The following is a 24,831-nucleotide window of genomic DNA, read 5'->3' on the forward strand; positions in this document are numbered from 1 at the left end:
GGGGTCCTCCCGGCCACCAATTTAGGGACAATAATTATTAGTCCCTTCGAAACAGGCGCCCCTCTTCCCCCCAGCAGCTCGCGGTTGGTGGCTCTAATTCGCGTTCGGCTCCTCTCGCACCGTGAAAAATAAATTACACCCGCATTTGTATTTTGTGCACAAAGCAAACCAACCCTCACTCCGAAAACCACCCTTGTTAATCGCACTACTCATTTTGTTCACTAAGGTGGAAAGTTTAAAAACGAGGTGCAATTTGCAATTTATCTTTTAAAATTTCACCTGCCAATGAGAATTAATTTTCAAATATAACAAAAATAAATATATCAGCAGAAATATCTTTTCCACCTCTTTTTTGTTGATCTTTTCTATTTTTTTCTCTCTGACAATGAACCAGTAATTAATCGGAGGCTGCAAGAAGATAATTATAAAAAAAAGGATCGGAAGAAAGGAGGTTCTGATTGCGCCCTCGAAGAGATTGCTTCTCTCTCCTTTTTCCATGTACCTGCGTTCTCTTTTTTTCTTTTCTCCAACTCTTAATTCCTTCTTCTCTCGGCCGCTCGTTCCGTCCTTCAATTTAAAAGCAATTTTCGCCTATTCCGCCGAATGGAGCTAATTAAGTTGGAGGAAAGCGTGGTTCTATTAGAGTCCAGCACATGCAAACGTCACTCTGAATTAATGCAGCACCATGTGCGCGGACGTCGGCTATCAAAAGACGCAGTTTCGCATTCTTGAGAACCAAATTGACCACCTCGTCGTAAAAGACGGATGACTCATTTTGACCCATTAAAAAATTTTGGTTGCGAGGAAAAAATAAATTAAATCAAAGAAAGAGTTGAAAGTAACTTTAAAAGACCAATTTATTATTTTAAAAGGAAACGATTTAGTTTAATTCTATAAGATTTTTATCATTTGAGATGTTTTATATTTCAGAAAAGATATTAAAACCCTGCGTGTGTTCGTTTTTCTGGTCGCTCATTTCAAGCCCATTGTGTTGCCGCACGTCTCGTGATTTAAAATTCCGAGCCTTTGCGCTTGTCACGCATACAATCTCTCTCGTAAAAGAAGAGGGTGCGACGACGAGGGGCAAGAAGAGAAAATTGAAATTTTCCTCGAGACATAAAAGAGAAAGGAGAGAGTGGAAAAGAAGAAGAACACTGTTGCTCTTGGATGGTGGAAATTTTTAACTTTGTTATGCTTTTCGGTAGCGCGGATTTTCAGGAATGAGGCCTTGGGGAGTTTCTGCTTAAAGGGGCCACAACGAAATAAGTTTTGCTACAAATTTATTTAAATATATTTTACGTATTTTGAACTTCAACATGGCTTCTTTTTATATTCTGAATTTCTAGTTGGAGTACAAAATTGGCCTTATCTCATTTGAATTCAAGTTGTCAGTTTGCAATTTATTATGTCAATGGATGTTTGCGATTTTGCAAAGTAGGTTATTCAGATTAAATTTTTTGTATGACACAAGTCCAGCCAAGCCGAATAAAAATTATTTATTTTCATCATCATGAAACTTAAATTTTTATAGCTTTTTATTTTACTGTTAATTATATAACCTTTGTTCAATTAATTTTTACTAGTAATTGTGCTAAAACTAGAACAGTTATAATAAAATAATTTATTAACTGGGGGTTTTCTTTGTGGAAAATTTTAACCCTTGTAGAATCATCACGATTTTTCTCTTTTCCAGTTCAAAGTTCCGAAGCGAATTTGTGTGTCACGTGGCTGCGATGCGGTGGGCGCGATAGTGTGGCGTGCTATCAATTGCCAAAGGAAATAATTTTTGAAATGCATTATGACGCAGCGCGCGTGAGACGAGCCAACTTTTAAATGAGCAATGAACATCAACGCTGCGCTGACAGGAAGAATGGGGAGTGCGAGAGAGAGTTTGCTGTGCTGTGTAGGGACCAGGAAGTAATTCATGAATCCAGCAGCGCCGAATGGCATTCACACTTTCGCCCTTTCTTTCCATTCTTGCGCTGGTTCGCGGCTGCCAAGCGAATCGTGAATAAAAAGAAGACACACACACACGCATATCCATCCACTCGTTCGCACTGCTGGCGATGCGGTTCAATGTGCAAAAATAATAATTCCAACAGCAGCTCTTAAAGTTGACAGTCTGCGGTCAATCGGCAAATGAAAAATGACCCAAAGAACTTCAAATGTCCTCAAAAATTTCATTTATTTTAGAAAACAATACAGATTTGAATTCAGACCAGCTTTCAATGTCATATTTGATCCTGAAATAAAAATGTTTCAAATTGAGCGCCTTTTAAGATTTGACTATGCAACCCGCGAAACAATTTTTGATAAACTACCCAAGGCTGGTAAGAAATGAACATATTAATGTTATTTTCCAGATTTGGAAATAACCTAAATTAAATTTATAAGCGGGTTGAAATTGTATGAAATTTCTATTTTGTTAAGCAAGTTGCGTCAATTGTTTCAAATATAAGTTTTTTTAAGATTCGGATTTTTTGTCGAAACAGATATTTTTGTCAAATGTAGGTGATTTTGAAGTTTTAATTTTAAAGAAACCAAAAGGCGTATTTGGGCTTTATAGATTAAAAAATATTCCAATTTTTGGGACAAAAAATTCCTCCACGGCTACTTTTGGGGTCAGTTGGCCCTTCATAATTTTTTTTCAACGAAGTTAAACCCTGTTAAATTTTTCATATTTTTCAGTTTAAAAACTAAATTTTATTTTAATATAAAGGAATGTTTTTATAAAAATTTCCAAAAACGTTTTCAGATCTTTATCTATTAAATAAATAAATCAGCCCCTAATAGAATCATGCGAATTTGGCTTTACATGCAGAATTTATAAATCTCTCCCTCTCTCCTTCTATGCAGTTAGAGCCACCCCTGTGATTTTCCACCCTCGGACTGGCACTGAGCCAGAAAGAGTCTAGCTGAAATCTGTTGCACACCTTGGCGGGAAAAGGCGAAACGGGCGCTGTTGCCATGCCGTGTTTGCGTCCCGGCTGCAGTGACCCATTTTCCAGCCCTGGACTCTCAGGTCTGGGGCGCAGCTGCCGAAATTTAGCACACCCATATCGACCCACCCTTGGGGCCGCAATAAAATTCGGCATGCGCGCGCCTCCTCCCCAGGGACTCGCTGCGCTTCCGGCCTAAATTTATATTATGCTGTGCTCGGCACTCGCTCGCCCGCAATTTTTCGGGACAAAATTTGATTTGTCAAAAATAATGTGGACCGATTTCGCGGCGGAGAAAGATGACTAATGTCAGCGCTGCCTAACGCAGACCCAACGAATTTGTCAAAAGGCGAACGAGCTGGCACGCTGAAAATGCAAGAACGACTTCCGTTGTTCATCTACTTTTGAAAAATAAAGGGAAATTACTCTCATATTCTGTATAAGATTTATTTAAAGGAAAAATTAAGGGTTCTTTTCTAAGCAATTTTTTTGTTGGTAAAATTAAATCTGAAACCTTTGATCAATTTCATTGTATCTGAATGGAGAATAAATAAATAAATCAAATTTGCATAAAAGGATTGATGGAGAGTTTAGCTCAAATCCTACCTTTCAATAAACACTTTGAAAGTTGCGACACAACAATGCAAATAAAACATTGGCTCTCCTTGGAAATTTTAGTAGATTCATGGAAAATGCTTAAATTTTTCAAAAAAATGTACTGAATGCACATAAATTAGAGCAAAATTTGAAGAAATTCTAGGTGAAAAAAATTATCTTTAAATTAAATTTATTATAAACTTTAAGAATCAATTATTTATTAAACTCAATGAGGCGGATGAGATATTTTTTAAAATAATCTTTGCTTGTGGCGGTGTTTTTTTTTTTAGCTTATAGATATAAATTTATTTTCAAAATTTTGGCTAAAAAAAACAACTATAAAAGTTATCCCTTTCAACGCTTTCCCATTTATGTATTTAATTTAAAACGTTTTTTTTTTTTTTTTTTTTTTTTTTTAAACTGCAACGTATAAAACTGAGTTTTTTATTTATTTTATACTTTCTTTTTCATGATTAAACAACAAAGATAAAAGAAAATTGAATTATCGAAGTAATGAATTTTTTGTTAAATTCAAATTTTTTTTGCGGATTTTGTTAAAACTCTATGTGGCAAAACATACATTGGAAAATAAACCTTTCCGGGCAAGAGTTAAAAACTTCATTTTTTTTCGGGATTATTCCTTCATAAGTAAAATTACAACGGTTTATAATATGGATACAATTTTTGTATTTGATTACATCGTTCCTATCATGAGAAACGGCCGCAAAAGCTCGTAGGCTAAATTTAGAGACATTGATGGAATCAGCTGGAATGAGAGATTGCTCAAGAAGTCTAGCCTTTCTTTAGATCGTTCTCTACTCGTCAGAATACATCAAATGTGTCAATTACGCAAGCGAGAACGATGGTGTGCTGTGGATGGATATTCGCCGTGCTGGTCCCCTCGCTGCTTTTACAATTTCGCCGCCGCCGAACACTTTAATACATTATGTGGTAGTACAGCTGCAGCCTCTACGATCGCGCGAGACTAAAAAAAAAAAACGTTACGCTCCATGTGAAAAATCCACAAAGCAAAAAAAGAGGCCACTTGCCCAATTAGGCCGCTCTTGTGTAAATTTATTTATTTATGTTGCCGGCAGATGTGAGGAAGAGAGCAATGTTGCAATAAAAATGTCTCTCGTTGATATCAGGGGCTCACGAAAATTGATGGCTCGTCACTGGAAAGAAAGAGAGGCATTTATTGTTGACTCTCACCATGTGCAGGACATCAACAGGATTTATTTATTTGCATCCTTGCCAATTTCATAGTGTTACATGTTTGAATATAACTTTAAATAAATTAGTTTCTAAATTCTAAATTACGCGAAAAAATTATACATTTGATTAGTTTTTATTTCAATAATTTTTCTACGCTAAAAAAGTTCCATCATTGATCTTTTATGCCTAAAATTTTAAATCAAATGAAATAAACTAAATAAGGAGATGGGAAAAATGTAAAAGGAAAAGATTTTTGCTTTTTATACATTTGGTCAATTTTGTACCTAAAATTTTCAAAAATTCAATTTTTTTTTAACCAAACTTATTTTATTTATGATTCTTGACGTTTTTAATTGTCTGTTGCATTCAATCTTCAAAATTTATGACTGAAAAACAAATTCTGCTAAAAATTTCCGAATGCTAAATTTTAAGATTAACTAACGAGGATTTTCAACTAAAATAATAAAGATGACCTTAAATATATGTGACCATGCAACCTGCAAAACAAAATCTATAAAAATTTGATAACCTTGAAATTTTTTGAATATATAGGATTTTTTTATTTTATAAAATCAAATTTTGAATTTACTCTCCTACTAAAAACCAAAAGATTTTATCTCATTTTTCTGCTATGAACGGGTTACATAATCGAAAATAAATTTATTAAATTAAATAACATCTTTTTTGACAAGCTCAATATTTAAAGAAGAGAAACTGCTTTATTTTGTGGTTGAAAAAATAATCAATGAGAAGGTCAGACTTTGATATAGAAACTACATTTCTGTGCTTCGTACCAACGAAAAAAATTATAATATCTTCATGGTTCTCAGCTTATAAATGTGTAAATATTCTGAATATTTTTTCCTTGTAAACATTATTTCATTAAAATTATTAAAAACAGGTAACAATTAAACTATGACACGATTCCTTTAAGTAGATTTTTCTCGCAAAAATATGCTATTAAAACTACATCAAATCCTGGATTTTATTAAATTTTTCCATGAAATCTTTCTTTACATGAAAAAGGTTGTGGAAGTTTTCACTTTTTCTATTTGCGTCGCGTCTCTTGTTTTGCTTCTCACTCAGCAACGACATGATGGGCTCATTTATTTTGTAATAAAAGCGGCTGGAGCAGTCGTAAAACTGCTGCTTTTTTACAGTCGAGTTGTTTTTCTTTTTTTGTTTAACTGCGATTTTTTTTCGGTCGTGCGAAAGAAGAAGTACTTCTTGGAGGAGCTGCCGAGGGAGGTTTGCTGTGCAATGCAATCAGCTCGCTCAGTTCCCGCGCCACTTTCCTCGCACATCCTCCTATCTGCATTCGTTCCCCACCTCGCAAAGGGAAGTGGCAATAGTAATGTGCGATCACATGACCGGATATCTGGCATCATTTATTAGCTCTTTCTATTTATCACTCTGCACGCGGCTTACTCCGTTTGCCACCGCAGATCTCATCAGCACGCTGACTCAATTAAATAATATACACGCCAAACCGACCGGCCAATCAAACGCACACACAAAATCACTTTAATTCGACAAAAACAACCAAATCACTGCATGTAATTACAGTAATTAAAAAAAAATCGCCATTTCTTTTTATTAATTCTTTGCAAATATGCAAAAAAATTGTGAAAAAATGTTTCTAAGATATATTCAATTTTTCAATATTTAATTTTTCTTAATTTTTCTAAAAAATATAGTTAAAAATATAAAAGAGTTGATTTAGATTTATTTAATGAGAATATTCATAACACAAAAATACTCCTTGTCCTTTTCTGGTATTTGATTTAAAAGATAAAATAAAAATTGGATTGCAGATCAATAAATCAAATATGTTTAAAATACTTGTCCAAATTTTGGTAATTAAAATTTCTACAAGACTCTCTCTAGAATTTAAGTAGCTTATTTAGAAAATTATTGATATTGAATATAAGCTAATTGATCATTAGTTAAAATGAAACAAAAAAGTAAATTACAACAAAAAATACAATAATTTATTTTTACATGATTTGCTACTTTTTCTACTTCATTTGAAAAATTTGTCGAATTAAATATGTAAATTTTTCATCTTCTTCGGCTGAGGAATCCGCACCGCATGCAGGCGAAGTAAATGATTTCGGCCGCGCTGAGGAAGCTGAACCCGAGGCACAAACTGAGCAGCCCGCCCAGGTTGGCTGCAAGTAATACAACGAAAATTAATTCAAACTCGATTTCACGCTCGCCGCCTGCGTTAATTCGAACCTGTGAAATCCAGAATGTCGTACATGCGCGCCCGTTTGTACCGCATCACCTTGTAGTCCCTGAGGAACACGTGCACCAGGGCGTGGTTCTTTCTGCACAATTGAACACCCCACATTTTTGTTTTATGTTCTACGCAGCATTTTATGATTTTATAATGTATAACTATTTTTGTGCATACATTTTAAATTAATGAATTTGAATTGGAATGAAGAATGCAAAATTTTGTGGATTTGGTCAAAATAAAAATAAAATTTTAACTAAACAAATTTGCACTTTTTTTAAAATTTTAATGTTATTAATTATCAGAAGAATAAACTTTCTATTTTAACTTTCTTTGGGTTAAAATTCGTTTGGAGCGTAAATTTTTCATTTCAATCAATTCTTACTCGTCCGAGAATAAAAGCCTTATTTTCTTTGATACAAAAAAACTCACACAAATGATTCGAACGATTCGTTGTGCTGGATGGCGTTTCTCAGGTTGTCCAGGGTGTTGGTGCCCAGGTCGTTTGAGGTCGGAAACCGCGTCGACGACAATTCGTGGCTGTAGCTGAGTTCGGTGCACGCAGGCTGGCAGTCGCACAATTTGCGGTTCGAGCTGCCCGAAATCACTGGGGGCAGAAAGGAAATGATCTTTAAAAATTGATACAAAATTTAAAAATATTTCTTCAAGCAAACTGCAATGATGTGCAGGAAAGATTTATATCTGGAATTTTCTCCGATTTTAATTAATGAATGTGTTTAAAGATATAAATTATATAATTTTTCATCATTATTGTCAAATTTATTGAAATATTTAGTATTTTAATTTTCATTTAAAATTAAAAGTTTCAGTTTTTACATTTCAATTTCATTTCATGATTAAATTTCCAAATTCAAGCAATTTTCCTTATTTTTCTAATTTGTAAGCACTGATGTTGAGCAAAACGTTATATACTGAGTGGACACTAAATAATTTCAAAAAATAACTTGTCCAAACGTCGTCGATACGAAGTGGGTGTTAACGAGTTGAGAGTCAATTGTTGTAATTTCTCACCGTCGCCGATGTCCTTGACACAGTTGATGGTGTCGAGGAAGCCGCAGACGCGGACCGAGTCGTTTGCGGCGGGCATGAAGTGCTCGCGGCAACGGCACTTGCGCTGCGTCGCGTTCGCCAGACACTCGGCCACGCAGCTGGACACGCTGTAGATGCGGAAGAAGGCGAGCGGCCGCTCCTCCTCGAAGTAACACTTGCGCCGGCTTTGGTTCAGCGACCGGATCTGCCGCGTCGAGTACACCTGCGACGGACGCACTGAAATGAAGCTCTCGGCCCCCGGGGACACGGCGAACCCAAACTCCTTCACGGCAGGCACGTCCGTCGGACTGTGCAGCAAAACCTACATTTTTTTTTTAATTGTACAGTTTATTAAAATAATTTGTTAAAAAGTTAATTTTAAATTAGAAAATAGAAAATTTTTATAACTTTTCTTGCTTTTCAAATATATGTCATATTTTTTTTTAACACCAATGATGAAAGTTGATAAAAGCTCCAAAATAAGTCTGAGAATTAAAAGACGATTCAATTGACACTAAAAAAACAAATGGAATTTGAAATCTTATCTTACTTTTATGATCATAAGTAAAAAATTGTTTTTCAATCCAAAAGATTAACAAATTTATAATTTTTAGAGGTTTTTACGTGGATTTACTGGAAAAACCTCTTAAAAATTAACCCCTGAAACTGCTTTACACTTTACAACACAAACAAAACACACTAATTTTAACAAAAAAAACACACGCACACTAACAATTATCTGGAAATTTATAATTAATTGTAATTTAGCAACTTCATTTAAATAAATTAAAAAACAAATCAATGAATAATTTAATGCAAGTTAAAATTCATATAGTGAAGAAAATGGGCTTTGTCATGCCTTATCTTAAGAAGAAGCAAAATAAAAAAAGTTCTGAATGGTTTTTCTCAATTTCGCTTTTTTGATATTACATTTTCTTTTGGCTCATCAAATATGGTCACAGACCTCCAATAAAACTGGTAGATACTTTTTTTCAAAGCAGCTTTTCCAACGAGGACATGGCCTGTTTTCTTAGCAATTTAAATAAAAATATAAAGATAAATATTTCCACCCATCTATTAGTTAGTAAAAACTTAAGCATTGCATTTTTAAGTGCGTTTTCAGATGATACATTATTTAATGATATTAATGTCAATTTTAATTTGAAGAAGTAAAAAAATGAAACCTTGAATCCAACGGAGCCTGAGCGTGGCAGAAAATACTCCTCCATCTGAACGTCAAGCAGCAAAGTGAGCCCTGCAGAAACACCAGGCGCAGCCCCTCTTTTGGGAAAAGTGTCGTTTTCTCGCACGTATCCTATCTCTGGAGTCCAATGCTCGGTATAATTATCCGTTTCTCCACTGCGCATTCAAAAGGTACAAAAATATTTAACGTAACAAACCTTTTGAGACACAAATAATTGGTAAATTGAAGATTGTTTTCACCTCAATGGTCGTCTTATGAGTGCTTCTGGCAAAGTGTTGAAGGCACAGCATAAACCATCGTCAGAAGTAACTTCCTGAATAAATTTAAGAGCAATAATTAATTAATTTAATTTAAAAAAATTAACCAAATAGTGTAAAATTAGAAAAAATAAGTAATGAATTTTAAAAATAATTGAATAAAATAAATCTTATTTAAAAATATTTTAATGTTTAAAAAAAAGTATTTTGTGCAAATTTATAATTTTTCTGAGAAATAATATAATTTTAAACGATAAAATAAAATATTTTCATAAAACGTTTCTGAGAGAACTGTTACACATTATTTTTTTTATATATTTCTTAGAGAAAAATGACCTGGAAAAGCGATTCGCAATTTTCCACGACGCTGTCCCAGCGGCAGTACTTCAGCATGTCCCTGCACGATGGCGTCACCTGTAACAAAAAGCAAGCAACGCTATCTCGGCAGCAAAAGGGCCAACCGTGGAAGGGCCGCCCAGGCAGCAGCCTCTCTACGCGCAACATCGAACGACCAAGATTGCCCGGAAAATTTGCAATTCTTGGAAAGCAGACGGGAAATTTACTTAAATTACTGACATTCCGTTCCTCTTCTACTTGTCGACTTTTAGATTAGTTTTATTTTTAAATAAAAATAAATACGCTTGAAAAGTTAAAAAGAAAGGAAAGTCATGGAAAAATTTGGAAAGAAATTGTTTGAAAAATGTTCAATTTTATTTAAATCTTTTGAGGTCGGCTTACTTCAGTCCTAGGATTAATATTGCAAAATCGGGATAGGCAACTGGCAGCGCATCGGTGTCACGCAGGTTGCCGACTTTATATGCGATTATTGATTCATTAAATTAAATACCGCCGGCCTCATTTTCAGAAACCATAAATTGAATTCTTGATTACATTGGGAAAACAATGAAAGCTATTTATCCTATAGAAGATTAATCGAAACTCTGAATTAAATTTTCTGCTATCATCATTTTATAATTTGTGCATCACAGAAAACAATTTCCTGCTCTTGAAATCGTTGTTCTGTCATTTTAGAGGGAAAGGAATAATAAAATACTCTAATAGAGACATTAAAAATATCGAATGAAATAACGGAGCTTCCCAGAATTGTCAAGGAAAAAAAAAAGCAAAATAGAGTTTGTCGTTTCAAACCCGTCAATAATTTTTACTGATAAAAAGTAATAAATAGATCGATAAAAGATAAAAATTTTTTTAGTACCTGTTTCATGAAATCAGCCATGTTCTGCCCAGTGACGTCCTCGTCGCTGAGGTTATCGGGCGCCAGGGTGGTGTCCTGCGTGACGAGGGCGTCGATGGCCGCGTCACTGCCGTTGGAAAAGAAGGAGCCTGACGCCGTCTTGGAGCGCCACCTGATGACGTCCTTCATGCTCCTTAACAGCTGCTTGTTATGCGCGTTTCTCTCTCCCGACCTGAACCTTCAGAAAGTGCAAACCACTGACCGAAAGCGGCTCACCGCGGGTTCAAAATAATAATAAAAAAAAATTTGGAATTTTCTTGATTTCATTTAAAAAAAATTGGTTTTTTTAAACGACGTTTTGAAATGTTTTAAAAACCATTGATAATTAGATCAATATTAAATTTTGAAATTGACTGCTTAGAAAAGAAATCAAGTTTCCAGTGTTGCAAATCTTCAAAAATATGCCGGACCAAAGAAAGCTAATTTTTAATTTTTATTTTAAACCCTGGAATAAAATTCTGATCATAGATGATGAAAAATATTTTTTTTTCAGACAAATTAACTTCCTTTAGAGGTTCAAAACCAACTTCGTTGCCTATCTGTTATGAATTATTATTTATTAGAGAAATTTGAAAAATATAAATTTACAAAATTCCCACAAGAATGACTATAGAAAATTTAAAATTAAATTCTCTGTCACTCTAATTATTAATTTAGCAACCTTTTTAACAGTTTTTCAATAAAAATCGTTGAAAAAATTTTGATGAAATATTTTGCAATCTTTTTAAAAAAAAATAGTTGGATTTATTAGAATTATGGAGCGTGTATTTTGAACTAATTTGTTATTTCGACCGACCTGAGTGTGAGTTTCTCGACAGCCGATCGTTTCATCTTGTTCATGTTGCAGATGGTGACGGCCGGAAAGGGGATGTCGTTGATGATGGCGGCCGTCGTGTCCAGCGAGACGATGATCGGGTTTTCCTCCCACTTGCTCCAGATGGCCACGATGAAGAAGTAGCTGAGGCTGAGCCCGCTGATGAACGCCACCAGCCAGTACAACCTTGCAGTTTGGAAACAACGATAAATTTTTCACGCGCGACCAAACGCGTCGTCGTCGGCGCCGAATTAACTTTGATTTACTTCTCCCTCGACTAGAAATGAAAAACGGGCAAAGTTTCGAGAGGCGAAAATTGACTCACTTGTCCACCGGGTGTCGCCGCTCGTCCGTCAGGTACTTGAGGCCGTGCAGCGACGAGTGATGACAATATTCTCTGAAGGTGTAAATCACGCCGCGCAACATGCCCCACCTGCTGTGGGCTGCCCTCCTTCGAAGGGTCGCAGGACTTTCGCAACCTTCACTCGCCATCTCAAAAAAACGATTTGAAAAATCGCTACGGGAATTATGTGAAGAGATCGACAGTTAAAAAGACTGATTTTTTAAAACAGTTATTCAAAATGACTTAATTTTCCTCCCCCTTCCTTAATCGCTGTAAAATTTTGATAGCAGCCACAGGGGTTGAATCAAAAATTTCTATTTTAACTCCAAAAGTTGATTTCCTTGACGAAAAAAAAAAGAAATCTCGGCTACATTACAAAATTACAATAATGTAAATGACGTTGAAATGAAATTTTGTCAGCAAATTTAAGGTTATTCCAAAATAAAAAGGATTTGAAAAGCCCGAGGGACGTGTCAATTTCTGCAATTTTGACTGTCAGTTTCTCTCACCCTTGGTGCCCGCCGTCGGGTCGCTTCTTCATCTGACGAGCGGCTCCACCGCGTTCTCGCTTTTATCCACCGATGGAAATTGTGCAAAATTACAGGCCTGCGGTGAGTGCTGAATAATTCCCTTTGTCTGCGGCCGAAGACTAAAGAGCGGCTCGGTGTCAAGAGCATGCCCAAATTGCCGCGTGTTGTGGAAACACGAGAGACCTTTGAAAATTTAATGACTATTTAAAAGGTCACCGCGTTTGTGGGCACATTGGTGGAATATATTGCGTTTCCAAAATTTCTCTCGGTTGCACCACGATGATAAAGTGAATTTGAAAGAAATTTAAATACGAGGAGTTGAAAATAATTCACCGTGTTTTATTTTTATTTCATTTGAAACTGTTAATTTAAGATCAAAAGTTTCTTAATTAACAAATACATTGTTCATTGCAGCAAAAAAAAAAAGATTTATCTTTGCACAAAATGTGATGTTAAAATTTTTTGGGCGATTTCAATGAATAAATTCTTTAAGTTGGATACTTAAATTGATAGTTTTTAGCTGCATCATTTTATCAATTTTTGGCGTGTGAAATAAAATATTTTCAATTTTTTTTTATATATATTATATTTTTTTAATGAATAAACTTCATTTTTTTATAACATTGACGAGCAGTACATAATTTCCTGCACACTTTTCAAAGAGTGAACATTTTTCTTCAACATAATCGACAACAACAATAGGAAGAGAAATTCTTTCTTTCAATTCTTTGGCTACCTTTCGAATGTTTTCGAGGGACAGCATGTGCTACACAAATGGACTAGAAACGTTGTGACGAACCCCGAAAATTTTTGAGCAAACCTCCTCCGACTGTATATAGAAGTACTGGACTTCGCCTCTGCTTCTCCGCTTGACAATATATTCAGAAAATGGCTAAAAATTTACAGAAAGAAGAGCTGAATAAATTCGGAGCACTTTGGCAAAAGTCAGCAGCCGCTATTTAAAAAAAGTTGAGCTTCTTATTACACGAAGAGAAAGTTGATTATTATTCACAGCGATTTAAATTACACTCCGATTTTTTTTTTCTAAAACGACCCACAGTAGTATTTTTAACATCCTACTTATATATTGCTTCAACAGACGGTTAGATTTCGATTGAATTTTAAACTTTGTCTCGTTTTACTTTAAACATCGATATAATTACTCTTTTTGATATACACACACAGACGGTTGGAGAAAAGGGAAAAAGACGTACGAAGGTTTTGATTGAAACGTTTTTTGCTCTCTAAATTTTAATTTTACACCTTATTGCTCACTTTCAGCAGAACAACTACACACAAAGTAGTCTCCTCTTTAATTAATAATTGATTATCAAGGAAAGGGTTTTCGAGGGCCTCCGTTGATTCTTTTATTTTCCGTGATTTTTTTAACGATTGATATAATCCCATCCATCCGTACCGGTGTATATTTACAGCAGCTTTTCACCTCGCAAAAATAAATATTATCCATCGATCGTCGTGTATGAAGTAATTTGGCACCTGCCTGTTTTGATTAGTTTTCAATTCAGTGCACGCGCCGACCGACCGCCGACGCAATACAAAAGCTCAGATTGGCAAAAGCGAATTCAAATAACCGCAACCCCACACAGAGCGAAACACAGATTCAATTATATTTTAAAATGGAAATTGATAATTGGCATTCACAAAAGGGGCTGATTGAGTTTCAGTTATGGTTTGGCAATTTATCGTTTCGAAATTCACTCCCAGCCCCTTTTAATTCAAAGCTTTTGGAGAATCTGAAAATTTTGAGTAAAGACCCGAAGCGGGAATTTTCTTTCCTTTATTCTGAAAGCGGACAAAATTCTACGACTCGCACCTTAAGAGCACCTGATTTTCCCGCCAATTTTGAACCTTAATTCAGTCCTGATTGATAAATTACTAAATTTCTAAAAACAGCATCCCTAACATGGTTCAAATGGTTTAAAGCTCAGAGGTGAAAATTCTCCGATCGTTATTTTGACCTGGACTATTAAATTTTGTCTAATTTCAGAATCACAATTTAAGATTTTACTGGTTCGGGTCTTGAATATTTAATCTCATCGTAAATATCAAATCACCGCAAGTCTCCAAATTTAATAATATTTAATAAAAATAATAAGTTTAGTTTGTTCAATTGATTGTGAAAATTTCAATATTCACTTTTCTCACAATAAATGATTATCATCGATTCGTCAAATTCTTAAAGACTTTCCTGAGCTTTTTACAAAATCTGTAGTTATACTTTTCGAACGCATAAATTAATGAATAATAATTCTCATCCGCTGTTCTCTCTACTCGCATCATCATGGAAAAAGTCTGTCAATCAAAATCAGATTAAAAGCCTTTGACGTTGAGAGCCGCGAGCTAATTGGCGGTGTGTGTTTTTAATTGACATTTGAATGATATCCTATCTCGTTCGGATCATCACAAGCGTATTTGAGCTTCCTTTTTTGAACGAGGGTTCCGGCGAGACGGACGGCGTCGGTGCCACCTATGGGCTCAGGGTTGCTCTCCACGCAGCCTCCAACCTTTTCGGGAAAAGGTCAAAAGGTTTGCAGAAGATTGCGTGGAGACGCGACAGTGGCGCCGCCATCCGACTCTCAGCAAAACTCTCGTTTTTCTAGTGGAAGCGCTTTTTGAATTTTTTGTTTTGTTCAATCCCCCGCGCGAGTGAAACGAAAAATTATAAATTAAACAAAAACCCTGGTTGACCTGATCGGCGAATTCGATTTTCAAACTTAGCTGAGGCTGCTCTCCTCGACGCTGGGCGACGCCAGGGTCGAAGGCTCGCCGTTGACGTGCTTGTTGGGGCTGACGGAGCCCGAGGTCATCGACTGCGCCGACTGGCTGCTCTGCATGCCCATGCAACCGGCGCCCGCTCGGCCCGAAAAGCGCATCACATATGTGCTGCTGGAGCCGGGCCGCTGCTTAGAGATTCCCGCGACGCCTGTGCCCTGGGGACAGTCCAGAGGAGGGACAACATGTTCAAATTCACTAGCATAAATAATTAGCACAAAATTTAAATTTTAGGAATAATTATGGCATTATTTATTTTAATTTGACATACTCTTGGCAAGGGTCAACCAAATTGACTGAAATTTGGCCCATCATTTCGTTTCATGGTCCAGACAAATAGTTTAGAAGGATTTTGAAAAATTCTCAAAATTGCCTATTTTACAGGGGCTCAAAGTTGGCGATTTTGAAGAAATGAATTTTCAAAAATCGAAAATATCTCAGTTCCTGTTTGAGATAGCGCAAATGTTTCTATTGTCAAACTTGTAGGAAATTAGACGTCCTACAACTCTGCCGTGGTTAGCAAGGTCATTGGTCAAAGTTCAAGGTCACTTTTTCTGACCTCGGGACTTTAAGTCAATATCAAACTACGACGGAAGTAAAATATTTTGTTTTCAAAATAGCCAAAAGTTGCCTAATTAAGTTACCAACAACATATTAAAAAATGGCAGGACTTATTTTTTTCGTTTTCGAGATATTCAGGGTTAAAGAGTTAAAAACGTGGTTTTCCGAGCCTTTTTAATGCAAAAACAACTTTAAACGGCCATAACTTTTCTCCTGTTAGAGATAAGACACAATGTGTAACGACAAAAATTGTTCCCCTTGACTTGTTCTTTCCGTTTATGTATCACACATAATGACCAGGTCAAAAAAGGTCACATGTCACCGGGGTCAATGACTTTTTTGACCTGGTCATTATGTGTGATACATTTATGCCTTATACATTTATCAAAACCTCCCGTATCTTAATACGACAATTGTCTTCTTCTCTTCAACTAAAATTGATATTTAAACCAATTGTCACTTTTTCATCTTCATCAATTAACAGATGATTTATTTGTTCCTCAACGAATTTACAAAAAATTATCTAATGGGGAATAAATTTCATTGCACATTTTTCAAGGCATTCTTAATATTTTGGCTTTGAACTAAGCAAAAAATAAAATGGTGATTGATTTTATTTGATTTTATCAATAAGCTTTAGCATCAAATTTATTCTTGTAATAACTACATCTCTTGCATTTAAAAACTGAATTCAATAAAAATACCAATTCCCGGTTTTAGCAATTTACCGGATATTGCTTTATTTCCCGTAGAAAAAAAGTTTTCGAAGTGTACATAAAATTTCAGCAAGCATTTTTCCGCATGCAGAAAAACTCGTTTTCCGTCTTTGGTTAGTTGCAAGTACCTCTCTGCCGTTGGAAAATGACTCCAGGCGTAAAAAAACATGATATTAAAGGTCAATTTGCGCAGGTCGGGGCATCACGATTTAATTATTTGACTGCCGGCGGAGAGCAATTTGGTTTTGTATTGCCAATTTCCTTTCGCGCTCTCTAATGAATTTTTAAAGCGGAGCTGCCATGATTCGATCGCAGCCCGCGGGACTAATATTTTTGCTACGGAGAAAAATTTGAGCACTCACCGGGTCCTCCTGGCTGGCGGAGAAGCGCGTCGACCTGACCTGGGTGTTGCCCTGGCGGACGTTCTTCTTGGGTTGGAACAAGACGATGTACACCTTGGGCGCGAACAAACAGCCTAATGCCACCGTCGCACTAATGTTGACGCACATGCACGTGCTCGCTATCTGCACCTGTTGGAGAACCTTCATTTCAAAAAAATTTGGCAGCTTCTCAAGTAAATTATTGAAATAAAACAGAAAAAGATTTTTTTAAAGTTTAAGATGATTGAGAAGAAAATTTTTCACGCTTTTGCTGCCATGAAATAATTTAAATTTGCTTTTTTTTAATTAAGTTATAAAAAATGAGATGAAATTTCAAACAAGAACATTTTAATCCCAGTTAATTTTCTCATAGAAAAAAATGTTAGCACAAAAACTAATTTCAGTAGTTTGAATTTAAATTTAAAAATATCTAAATATAGTCCAAGGTAATTTTTTAAAATAAAAATACGGTTAGTTAAATTTCATCTTCATTGAATTGTTTGCCAGTCTCTGGGTAGGATAATTCAAATGAAGAATGAAAGTAAAACAAAAGAGAATTGGAAAAGTATCTAATTACCTTGTAGTCGTTGTTGGTGCCAAAGTAGATGGGCACAAAAGCGAGCCAAACGATGCAGGTGCTGTACATGGTGAAGCCGATGTACTTGGCCTCGTTGAAGTTTTCAGGAATCTTCCTCGTCTTGAAGGCATACAACGTGCACAGCAGAATGAGGAACATGTTGTACACGAGTGACATCATCAGCGAGAAGGTCGACACGCCGCAGGTCAGCACCGCGGTCAGCGGGTACGGGTAGACCTCCTTGACGTCCGGCTTCTCGTAGATCAGCCAGCCAATGGCGCCCAAAAGCTGCACTGAAACGATGCCTAACCCAAGAACGCACAATTTAAAATATATCATTATGAAAATCACTGACCTGAAAAAAATTTGACAAATGGTAACGAAAACAGCTTTAAATGAACAATAAAAAAATGTAATAAAAAAATGTTAAAATACATCTCATGTGAAATTAATTTAAACAACAAAAATGTGTTTAAATTTACAAAAGTAGACAAAAATATGGACTCCTTTCCTCATCTACAAATATTTAATGCTCAATTGCAAGGACAAAAGGTCTCAGTGAGATCTTCGATTGTTAACCTTTTCAAATGCTGTGACACACAATAATTTTTCACATTTTAAACAATTGTCTGAATATTTAATTATTGAAATTGAAATTTATTAACAGAATTAAGCACTGACCTAAGCAGATGATGACCTGCGAGCTGGGCGAGGTGCACGACGGCCGCTGGATGCTGCGGATGCCGCGGTTGAAGATGCGCGAGATGCGGTTGGTCTTGGTGATGATGGCGCTGTAGCACACGGTCAGGCACACGCCGAGCCCCACCCTGAGGATGGTGCACGAGAGCTGCGTGGGCCTGGCGAGGATGGCGAACGTCATCAGGTAGCACGCGAAGATGCCGATCAGCAGGACGTAGCACAACTCGCGGCCGGACGCCATGATGATCGGCGTCTTGTTGTACCGGATGAACACCAGCAACACGAAAATGGTGCTCAGGATGCCGATGACGGCGAACGCCAACGGCACCAACGCCCACGGGCTGTCCCACTCGATCACCTGTTCAAATCGCACAGTTTCAATCGAATTGCTTTTTATTCATTTTTTAAATTTGACAATTCAGAAGCTTATTTTATAAATGGACCTTTTTCTATAAGTACTTAATTAATTTTTTTTTAAATTTTTAAGTTGAAGTTGGTCAGACTTTAAAACCTGCAGTTTTGGCTGTTTTCAGGAAATTTTAGATCAAGTGGAAGTTCACATCGACCAGCAACCAAATAAAAATGTTCAGCCAGAAATAATTTGTTCAAAACGCAGAAATTCATTGTAGAAGTTATTTCCCAGAAATTTAAAAAAATCGTTAGTTTTCCACCGTTTAAAACACACTTTCTGTCTAACTGAACAGTTTTGTTAGTCAAAATTTCATATTTAAATTTTTTTTAAATAATTTTGAACTGACCTGAGCAGGCAGTTTGACGCAGTAGGCCTTGTCGGCGCTGGGTGCGTGACCTGGCTCGCAGGCCTTGCATGTGTCGTTGAACGCGTAGGCGTCCTCTCGACACGCGACGCAGCTCCAGCAGCACTGGTCCTGTAACGAGAGAGAATGTGTGCAAATTTTATTATCGAATCAGATCCGAGAGTCTTCGGTCGTTACTTGGAAATTGCGAATGTGGCCTTGGGCGCAGTTTTCGCTGCAGATCGACTTGGGCACCGTCCCGTTTTTCCACTTGGTCATGCGCATGTCCAAGTTCAATCTTTAAATGTGAAATTTGTGAGATTATTCTTTGTGCGAAGAGTAAAAAATTGTTTTCGGAAATCAAATTTGCGTCAAATAAGAGGGAGGAATGGAATGGAGGTGCCGAGGAAAATGTAATTCGGCGTCAGTCACGCCGCGCGAAGGTTGTCTGGGAAATATTTTACGAGCATCGCCGCCAGGCTAGAAGGGGTGTGAGAGAGAAATGACACCAGCGTGACACACTATCAACTTGCCTCGCCTCCCAAGTTCCAATCTTCACGTAGTCGTATTTATCGTCCTTCTTCTGGTATTGATAAATGTTGTAGCTGCCAAATGCGTCGCCGTCTTTGTTGAATTTGATTTCAGTGCCTTGCCGACCTTTTTTCAAGTGCAAAATGTTTTTTATTATTGCAATTGAATTAAATCGAACAAATAATATCTTTTCTTTAATTATCAATTTTAAAATATTATGGAGCTTTATTTTGATCGAGTTAAAAATAATATAGACTAATTTGATAGCTTTGGCTTATAATATGAAGTTTGATTATTTTGTTTTAGAATTCCTTTAATAATTTAGACTAACCTGTAAATGTGAGATTCCTAATGTACTCGAGGAGGTCAGCTCCTGCTGGGGCAGGCCTCAATTTGTTACACAGAATAAACGGGTCGGCGCCGCAAACGTCAGTGATCATGTTGTGAATGGCTTGCGCCATGGCATAAACAGCGTCAACTGAAATTAAAAAAATTCACCCATTTAATTTTTTTTCTAAATACTCAAAAAAGGCCATATGAAAATAACCAAAAAAGTTTTATTTTAATCTACAACAATAAAAAATTAAAATGAAAATTTTTAATAGAAATAACACTATTTCCATTAATATACAGAAGATTAATTTAATTAAATGATGAATGGGAACAAATTTGATACTGACCGACGTAAGGCACTAATCCCTCTTGTTCGTAGTCGTTGATGGTCTCGTTGCCGGTGCACTTGGGCAGGGCCGACGAGTCGTCAAACGCGCACTTGTGGTGTTGGCTCCAAAACTCGCGGAACCAGATGTTGCGGCAATTGACCAGTTTGTTGCCTTGCGGCATCACCGTCGTCGAGTTAAGCCGGCAACTCTCTTTGTCCAGCCGGGGCCGCAAACTTTTGTAGTACTCATCAAACTCTGCAAATGACGCGGCAAAGTCTCTTTTTCAGTAGAGGCCAAATCAATTGAGATGAGAGAGTTTAGATGACAAAAAGAGGGCAAAGAATAAAGACATCTGCTGTGTTTCCTTAAGAGGTTGCCGCAGTTTAAACACAGAAGATAAAGAGCACAAATAAAACCTTTCAAACGTATTTATTCAGTTTTTAATAAAATTAATATCATTATTTAAACAATGCAACTTAATATTGACTCTTTGATTATCTGACACGTCAATTAGAAAAATATTATTTTGATTTAACTTTTATTCAGACGTGAAGAAAATTTTTCCATTTATTTATTATTAAATATTTCGATAACTGTTGTAAATTATACAAAAAACTTCAAATTTTGGTTGAATTTGATTGAATTTTTTTTACCTTTGATGGCGGTCCGCCTGGGCAGAATGGTGATGGCCCCCTCGGCTGCCCATTCCTGCTCCTTGACAGGGTGTACTTTGGCGCCCCAAGAGTCGCTGCCAAACCATAAAAAGTGCCCGGTTCGGTTGGCCCGCACCGTCGCTTGTAAGAGCTTTCTGCAATTAAAAAAGAAGATATACCCGAAATAGTAAAACAGTAGAGTGAACGACTTCCGCTCTCTCACTGTTCATTATTTTCACTAGACTAGCGTTCATTGTATTTGGAGCGTGGCCAAATGGCCTAATAAAAACTTTGCAATGAGAGATAAATAAATATTGATTTCGTGCATGGAGGATGAGTGGAAATTGCAGGTTGAAATATAATTTCAGTCGAAAATGCGTTCTAATAATTTTTTTATTGACTTTAAATTTTTAAAAGAAACACTTTGGTACTTCTTGTAAAATGTTGGGTTATCCGCCATTTTTTTATAGCTTTTTCTGCGAATTATTGAAATTGCTAGAATTTAAATTTCCTCTAGCTTTTACTAATTGTTATAAAATTTTAGAGAACCACAGAAAAACCCCAATTAAAAAGAAGAAGAAAATACAATTTTGATATATTTGCATTTGAAATTCCAGAATAAATAAAAATTAGTAAAATGAAATTTTGATTTATAAAAAGTTTCAAATTTGTAATGCCCAGAAGATACAAAGAGAAAAAAAATTAATCTTTTAATTTCATTCAATTTTTTCTCTTTTCCTTCGCAAGAATAGGATTTTTTGAAAATTTTCATTGGGCCGCACCTGGTGTTGTCCTCGTCGACGAACATGATGACGCCGCGGGCGTTGGCCTTCTGCACCAGTCGTTCGACGATCTTGTCGAAGTCCTCGGTCTGAGCGTTGCGCAAAATCTTCTCGGAAACGGCGATGCAAATCCCCGAAGAGGTGGCCAGCTCGATGAAAGACGCGATTCCCTGCAACCGACGCGTTCCCAGATTTTATAGATGCATATTCCCTTTAGATTTTTTTTATTCGGTCCTACTCGAGAAACGTCCGACGCAGATCAAGGGGCGAGCGAGCAAACACAATCTCTCGATCAGACGCTCTCTCTCTCTCTCTCTCTCTCGGCACACACAAAACTCGAATGAATATATACGCCCTTATGTTGAGCACACAAATTTTCCCTTCTTTGAATATATAATACCTACGGATTTGCCCAATTTAAGTAGCCAGCTGACGGCTCTTCTCCTTGTAAAGGAGTTTATTGGAGTTCAAGTACTCTTATTTCAACACCATTGACAAATAGTTTTGTAAATACAAGGCATAAAGAACAGAAAAATTTCACCCGGAAATTCTTAAACAATATTTATAGTCAAAAAGAAGTTCAATATAATAAAATTTACGCTAGGAAATCTGTTTTATAAAACAAAATTATTTTAATACTTCCAATTCTTATACATAGATTTTTTTCAATTTATTTACTAAAAAACCAGATATTTCATTGATTAAAATTTAAATTTTTTTGCCCATCACTCCAAAAGATTATTTAAGGTTTTTTTCTTTTTAGCTTCTGGGCCAGACAAGAAATAAGAACGAATTTTGACTATTTTATTTAATTTTGAAAATAGAGAGTTCACAGTTCAATTTTGTGATGCGATTTTTAAAATTTTTCATTTAATTTTCTAAAGATCGTTTCAAAAATCCAGAATTTCAATACCGCTATTGGGGTCAATTAAATTGAATTTAGCAATTGCTTTGAATCTTTTAATTTTGAAATTTTTCAAGTAAAGTCTGTAATTCGGATCTTCAGTAATTTGTAGGTTTTGAATATGAAAATCCTGGACTTGCAACCAAAAACTTTTTCTCAACAATAATTCCATTTTTTCTTGAATTGACTTTTTACTGATTGAACCCACTTATTATCGATGAAAGTCGTTAAGATTAATGCTGGTTTGAATCCTCTTTAACACTTGACGGAACATGCAGATTCGCCGTCGCTCTTGTCTGTCTGACAAGTTGTATTTTTTTTTCGCCCCCGACAGAGAAGAAATAACAGGGCGGAGATTTTAATTTACAACGAAGAGGACGTCGGCCGCCGGGAATCAATATGCAAAACCAAAAATAACAAAATGAGTGACTGTTCCGTCGCAGGCGGGCTGGGATTAGCGCTTTTGTGTTGAAAGGCGGAAAAAAGGGGCTTATCTTCCTTTTTCAGGCTTGTGTGACGCGAAAATCGGCACAAAAAGTTTCGCTGCCACAGCCGAAAGTCGTAAACAGAAAATTCGCCTGCCTCCAAATGAAGTGTGAAATAATTCACAAGCAAAAAGCAACTTTCTCTCATCTCTCTGCTCTCGTTGGGTGTCATTTGCGTTAAAAAAACTGGCACTACGCTTTCAAGCTTTCGCAACAAACACTCTGGGCGTGATTTTTTTTTTTAATGTGAAAAATGAAAAAAGGCAAGGTTGAAAAAGAGAACAGCAAAAGGCATAATTCAATTGGCGTTTTTTTAAGCACCTGTGCGAGCTGGGGCGGCGAAATCCTCTTAAACCCCCCGATGGATGACGCGTCGGGTAAGAGGATGTGTGAAATAATATGACGGGATTTGAAATGTGGTAGAGATTATATGAGAAGAGCAGGTAAAGGGGAACGCATGCAGACATTTCGACGCAGATTGCTTGGAAAGAAGTAAAAAAAAAACAAATACGAAACTCTTGCATAAATTAAGACTAACTTTTCAATTTTTTTTCATAAATTTTTAATTTGCTTAGGAAATGAAAAAAAATTATTCCGGTTTACAAAATGATAATGTTAATTCCTTTCACACATCAAACATTTAGATTAGTCCTGTCAGTCCCATAATTAGCTCTATTTGATTTTCCTCAGTCCTGGTTCACCCAATATTACACCTCTGTAGACGCGATTTTCAAAATAAAATTAAGTGTAGTCCTATCAGTCCCAAAATAAGCTCTTTTTGATTTTCAAAATTACTTAACGCTCAGTCCTGGTTCACCCAATATTGCATTTCTGTAGACGTGATTTTTAAAATTAAATTAAGCGTAGTCCTATCAGTCCCAAAATTAGCTCTATTTGATTTTCAAAATTTCTTTACGCTCAGTCCTGGTTCACCCAACAAATATTGCATATCAGCATGGTCTTGACTTATCTTAAATATTTTAAACTAACAGTTTATTTTTTAACTTTCATGTTTCACAATTTAAGCCATTTGGTTTTTATTTCAAACAAAATCTGCCTGATAGCGGCATTATATTTCTCTCCTAACAAGCCCTTTCATATCGCTGGTGCAAATTAAATCATTGCAATTCTATAGAAAATTGCAAAAGGCTGGTCGTGTCCGCGCCACGGTTCGGGAGGAACCTGGGAGCTTCGGCAGCGCGTCTCCTGCCCAATGCTCGGCGTCTTGAGTCTTGAGTCTTCTTGAGCATTGGGCAGGAGACGCGCGGCCTCCACCCTCAGGTCATCCAGCATGCGGGAGTGACATGCGGGGAGGGAGGGCTGTGGTGACGCTTAGCAACCACCCTAATTTCAACACCACCAAATCCCTTCCTAGCCATTCATACACGCAAAACCTGGTCGCATTTGATGCCCAATTTTTATTTCGATTCTCCTTAATTTGGAGTTAATTATTAAGCAACCTGTTCTGGATTAAAGTTTGACTTTCCAGTTTTTCGCTTCAATAGATTTGAAACTTTCAACCAGAAGTTTGCGTATTCTAATGAAAAAAGAAGTTTGAAATTTCTGCTCAGGACTATTTTTGCGGCCAGTGAATGGCGGTAGACCTTGAAGGGTCTCTGGGTCTCATGCAACTATGAAAGTTAGATTCCATTGTTGAATGTCAAATTTGAAAAAATTCTTGGGGCGTATCTCAAAATTTAAAAAGAACGCCACCGTTGGGAGCAACAAACGGCACACCGGCGGAAAGCTTGTTTCACGAGGATTCCGAAAATGCCCAGGTTTTTGCGATTTGGTGACCCCTGACCTGAGAAAGACGTCGGGAAGCACATGAGGTCGAGTTTAAACACCTCCGAAATGTGCTTTTTTTATAGCTGCGAATCCATTGTTAAT

The 24,831-nt window shown here is 36.5% G+C and overlaps 2 protein-coding genes across 4 annotated transcripts in view; both read right to left on the reverse strand.

The window, feature by feature from the left end:
- Positions 1-6,812: 6,812 nt before the first annotated feature.
- LOC132204655 (pickpocket protein 28-like) lies at positions 6,813-12,062 on the reverse strand. The gene is made up of 10 exons (XM_059633280.1): positions 11,896-12,062; positions 11,553-11,756; positions 10,718-10,934; positions 9,838-9,915; positions 9,484-9,557; positions 9,225-9,399; positions 8,023-8,362; positions 7,423-7,597; positions 6,990-7,081; positions 6,813-6,922 (listed from the first exon to the last, which is right to left on the reverse strand). Exons 1-10 carry the CDS (start codon positions 12,060-12,062, stop codon positions 6,813-6,815), a joined length of 1,632 nt encoding a protein of 543 aa, XP_059489263.1.
- A 974-nt stretch (positions 12,063-13,036) lies between these two features.
- Positions 13,037-24,831, reverse strand: part of LOC132204259 (metabotropic glutamate receptor 8-like) — a 52,471-nt gene continuing 40,676 nt past the window's right edge. The window contains exons 5-15 of one of the 3 annotated variants that reach the window (XM_059632652.1): positions 21,553-21,722; positions 20,771-20,925; positions 20,136-20,372; positions 19,787-19,933; positions 19,458-19,581; positions 19,123-19,222; positions 18,928-19,056; positions 18,152-18,527; positions 17,471-17,775; positions 16,876-17,043; positions 13,037-15,394 (exon numbers count right to left, since the gene is read on the reverse strand). In XM_059632652.1, the coding sequence (XP_059488635.1) occupies positions 15,179-15,394; positions 16,876-17,043; positions 17,471-17,775; positions 18,152-18,527; positions 18,928-19,056; positions 19,123-19,222; positions 19,458-19,581; positions 19,787-19,933; positions 20,136-20,372; positions 20,771-20,925; positions 21,553-21,722 (2,127 nt within the window). In that variant the 3' untranslated portion in view covers positions 13,037-15,178. Of the gene's footprint in view, positions 15,395-16,875; positions 17,056-17,470; positions 17,776-18,151; positions 18,528-18,927; positions 19,057-19,122; positions 19,223-19,457; positions 19,582-19,786; positions 19,934-20,135; positions 20,373-20,770; positions 20,926-21,552; positions 21,723-24,831 lie in introns of all 3 variants that reach the window. The other 2 variants (XM_059632651.1, XM_059632653.1) reach the window with 2 other exon arrangements.

This window comes from Neocloeon triangulifer, unplaced genomic scaffold (assembly GCF_031216515.1).
Source record: "Neocloeon triangulifer isolate White Clay Creek 2 clone unplaced genomic scaffold, ASM3121651v1 ptg000022l, whole genome shotgun sequence".
NCBI classification, from domain to species: Eukaryota; Metazoa; Arthropoda; class Insecta; order Ephemeroptera; family Baetidae; genus Neocloeon; species Neocloeon triangulifer.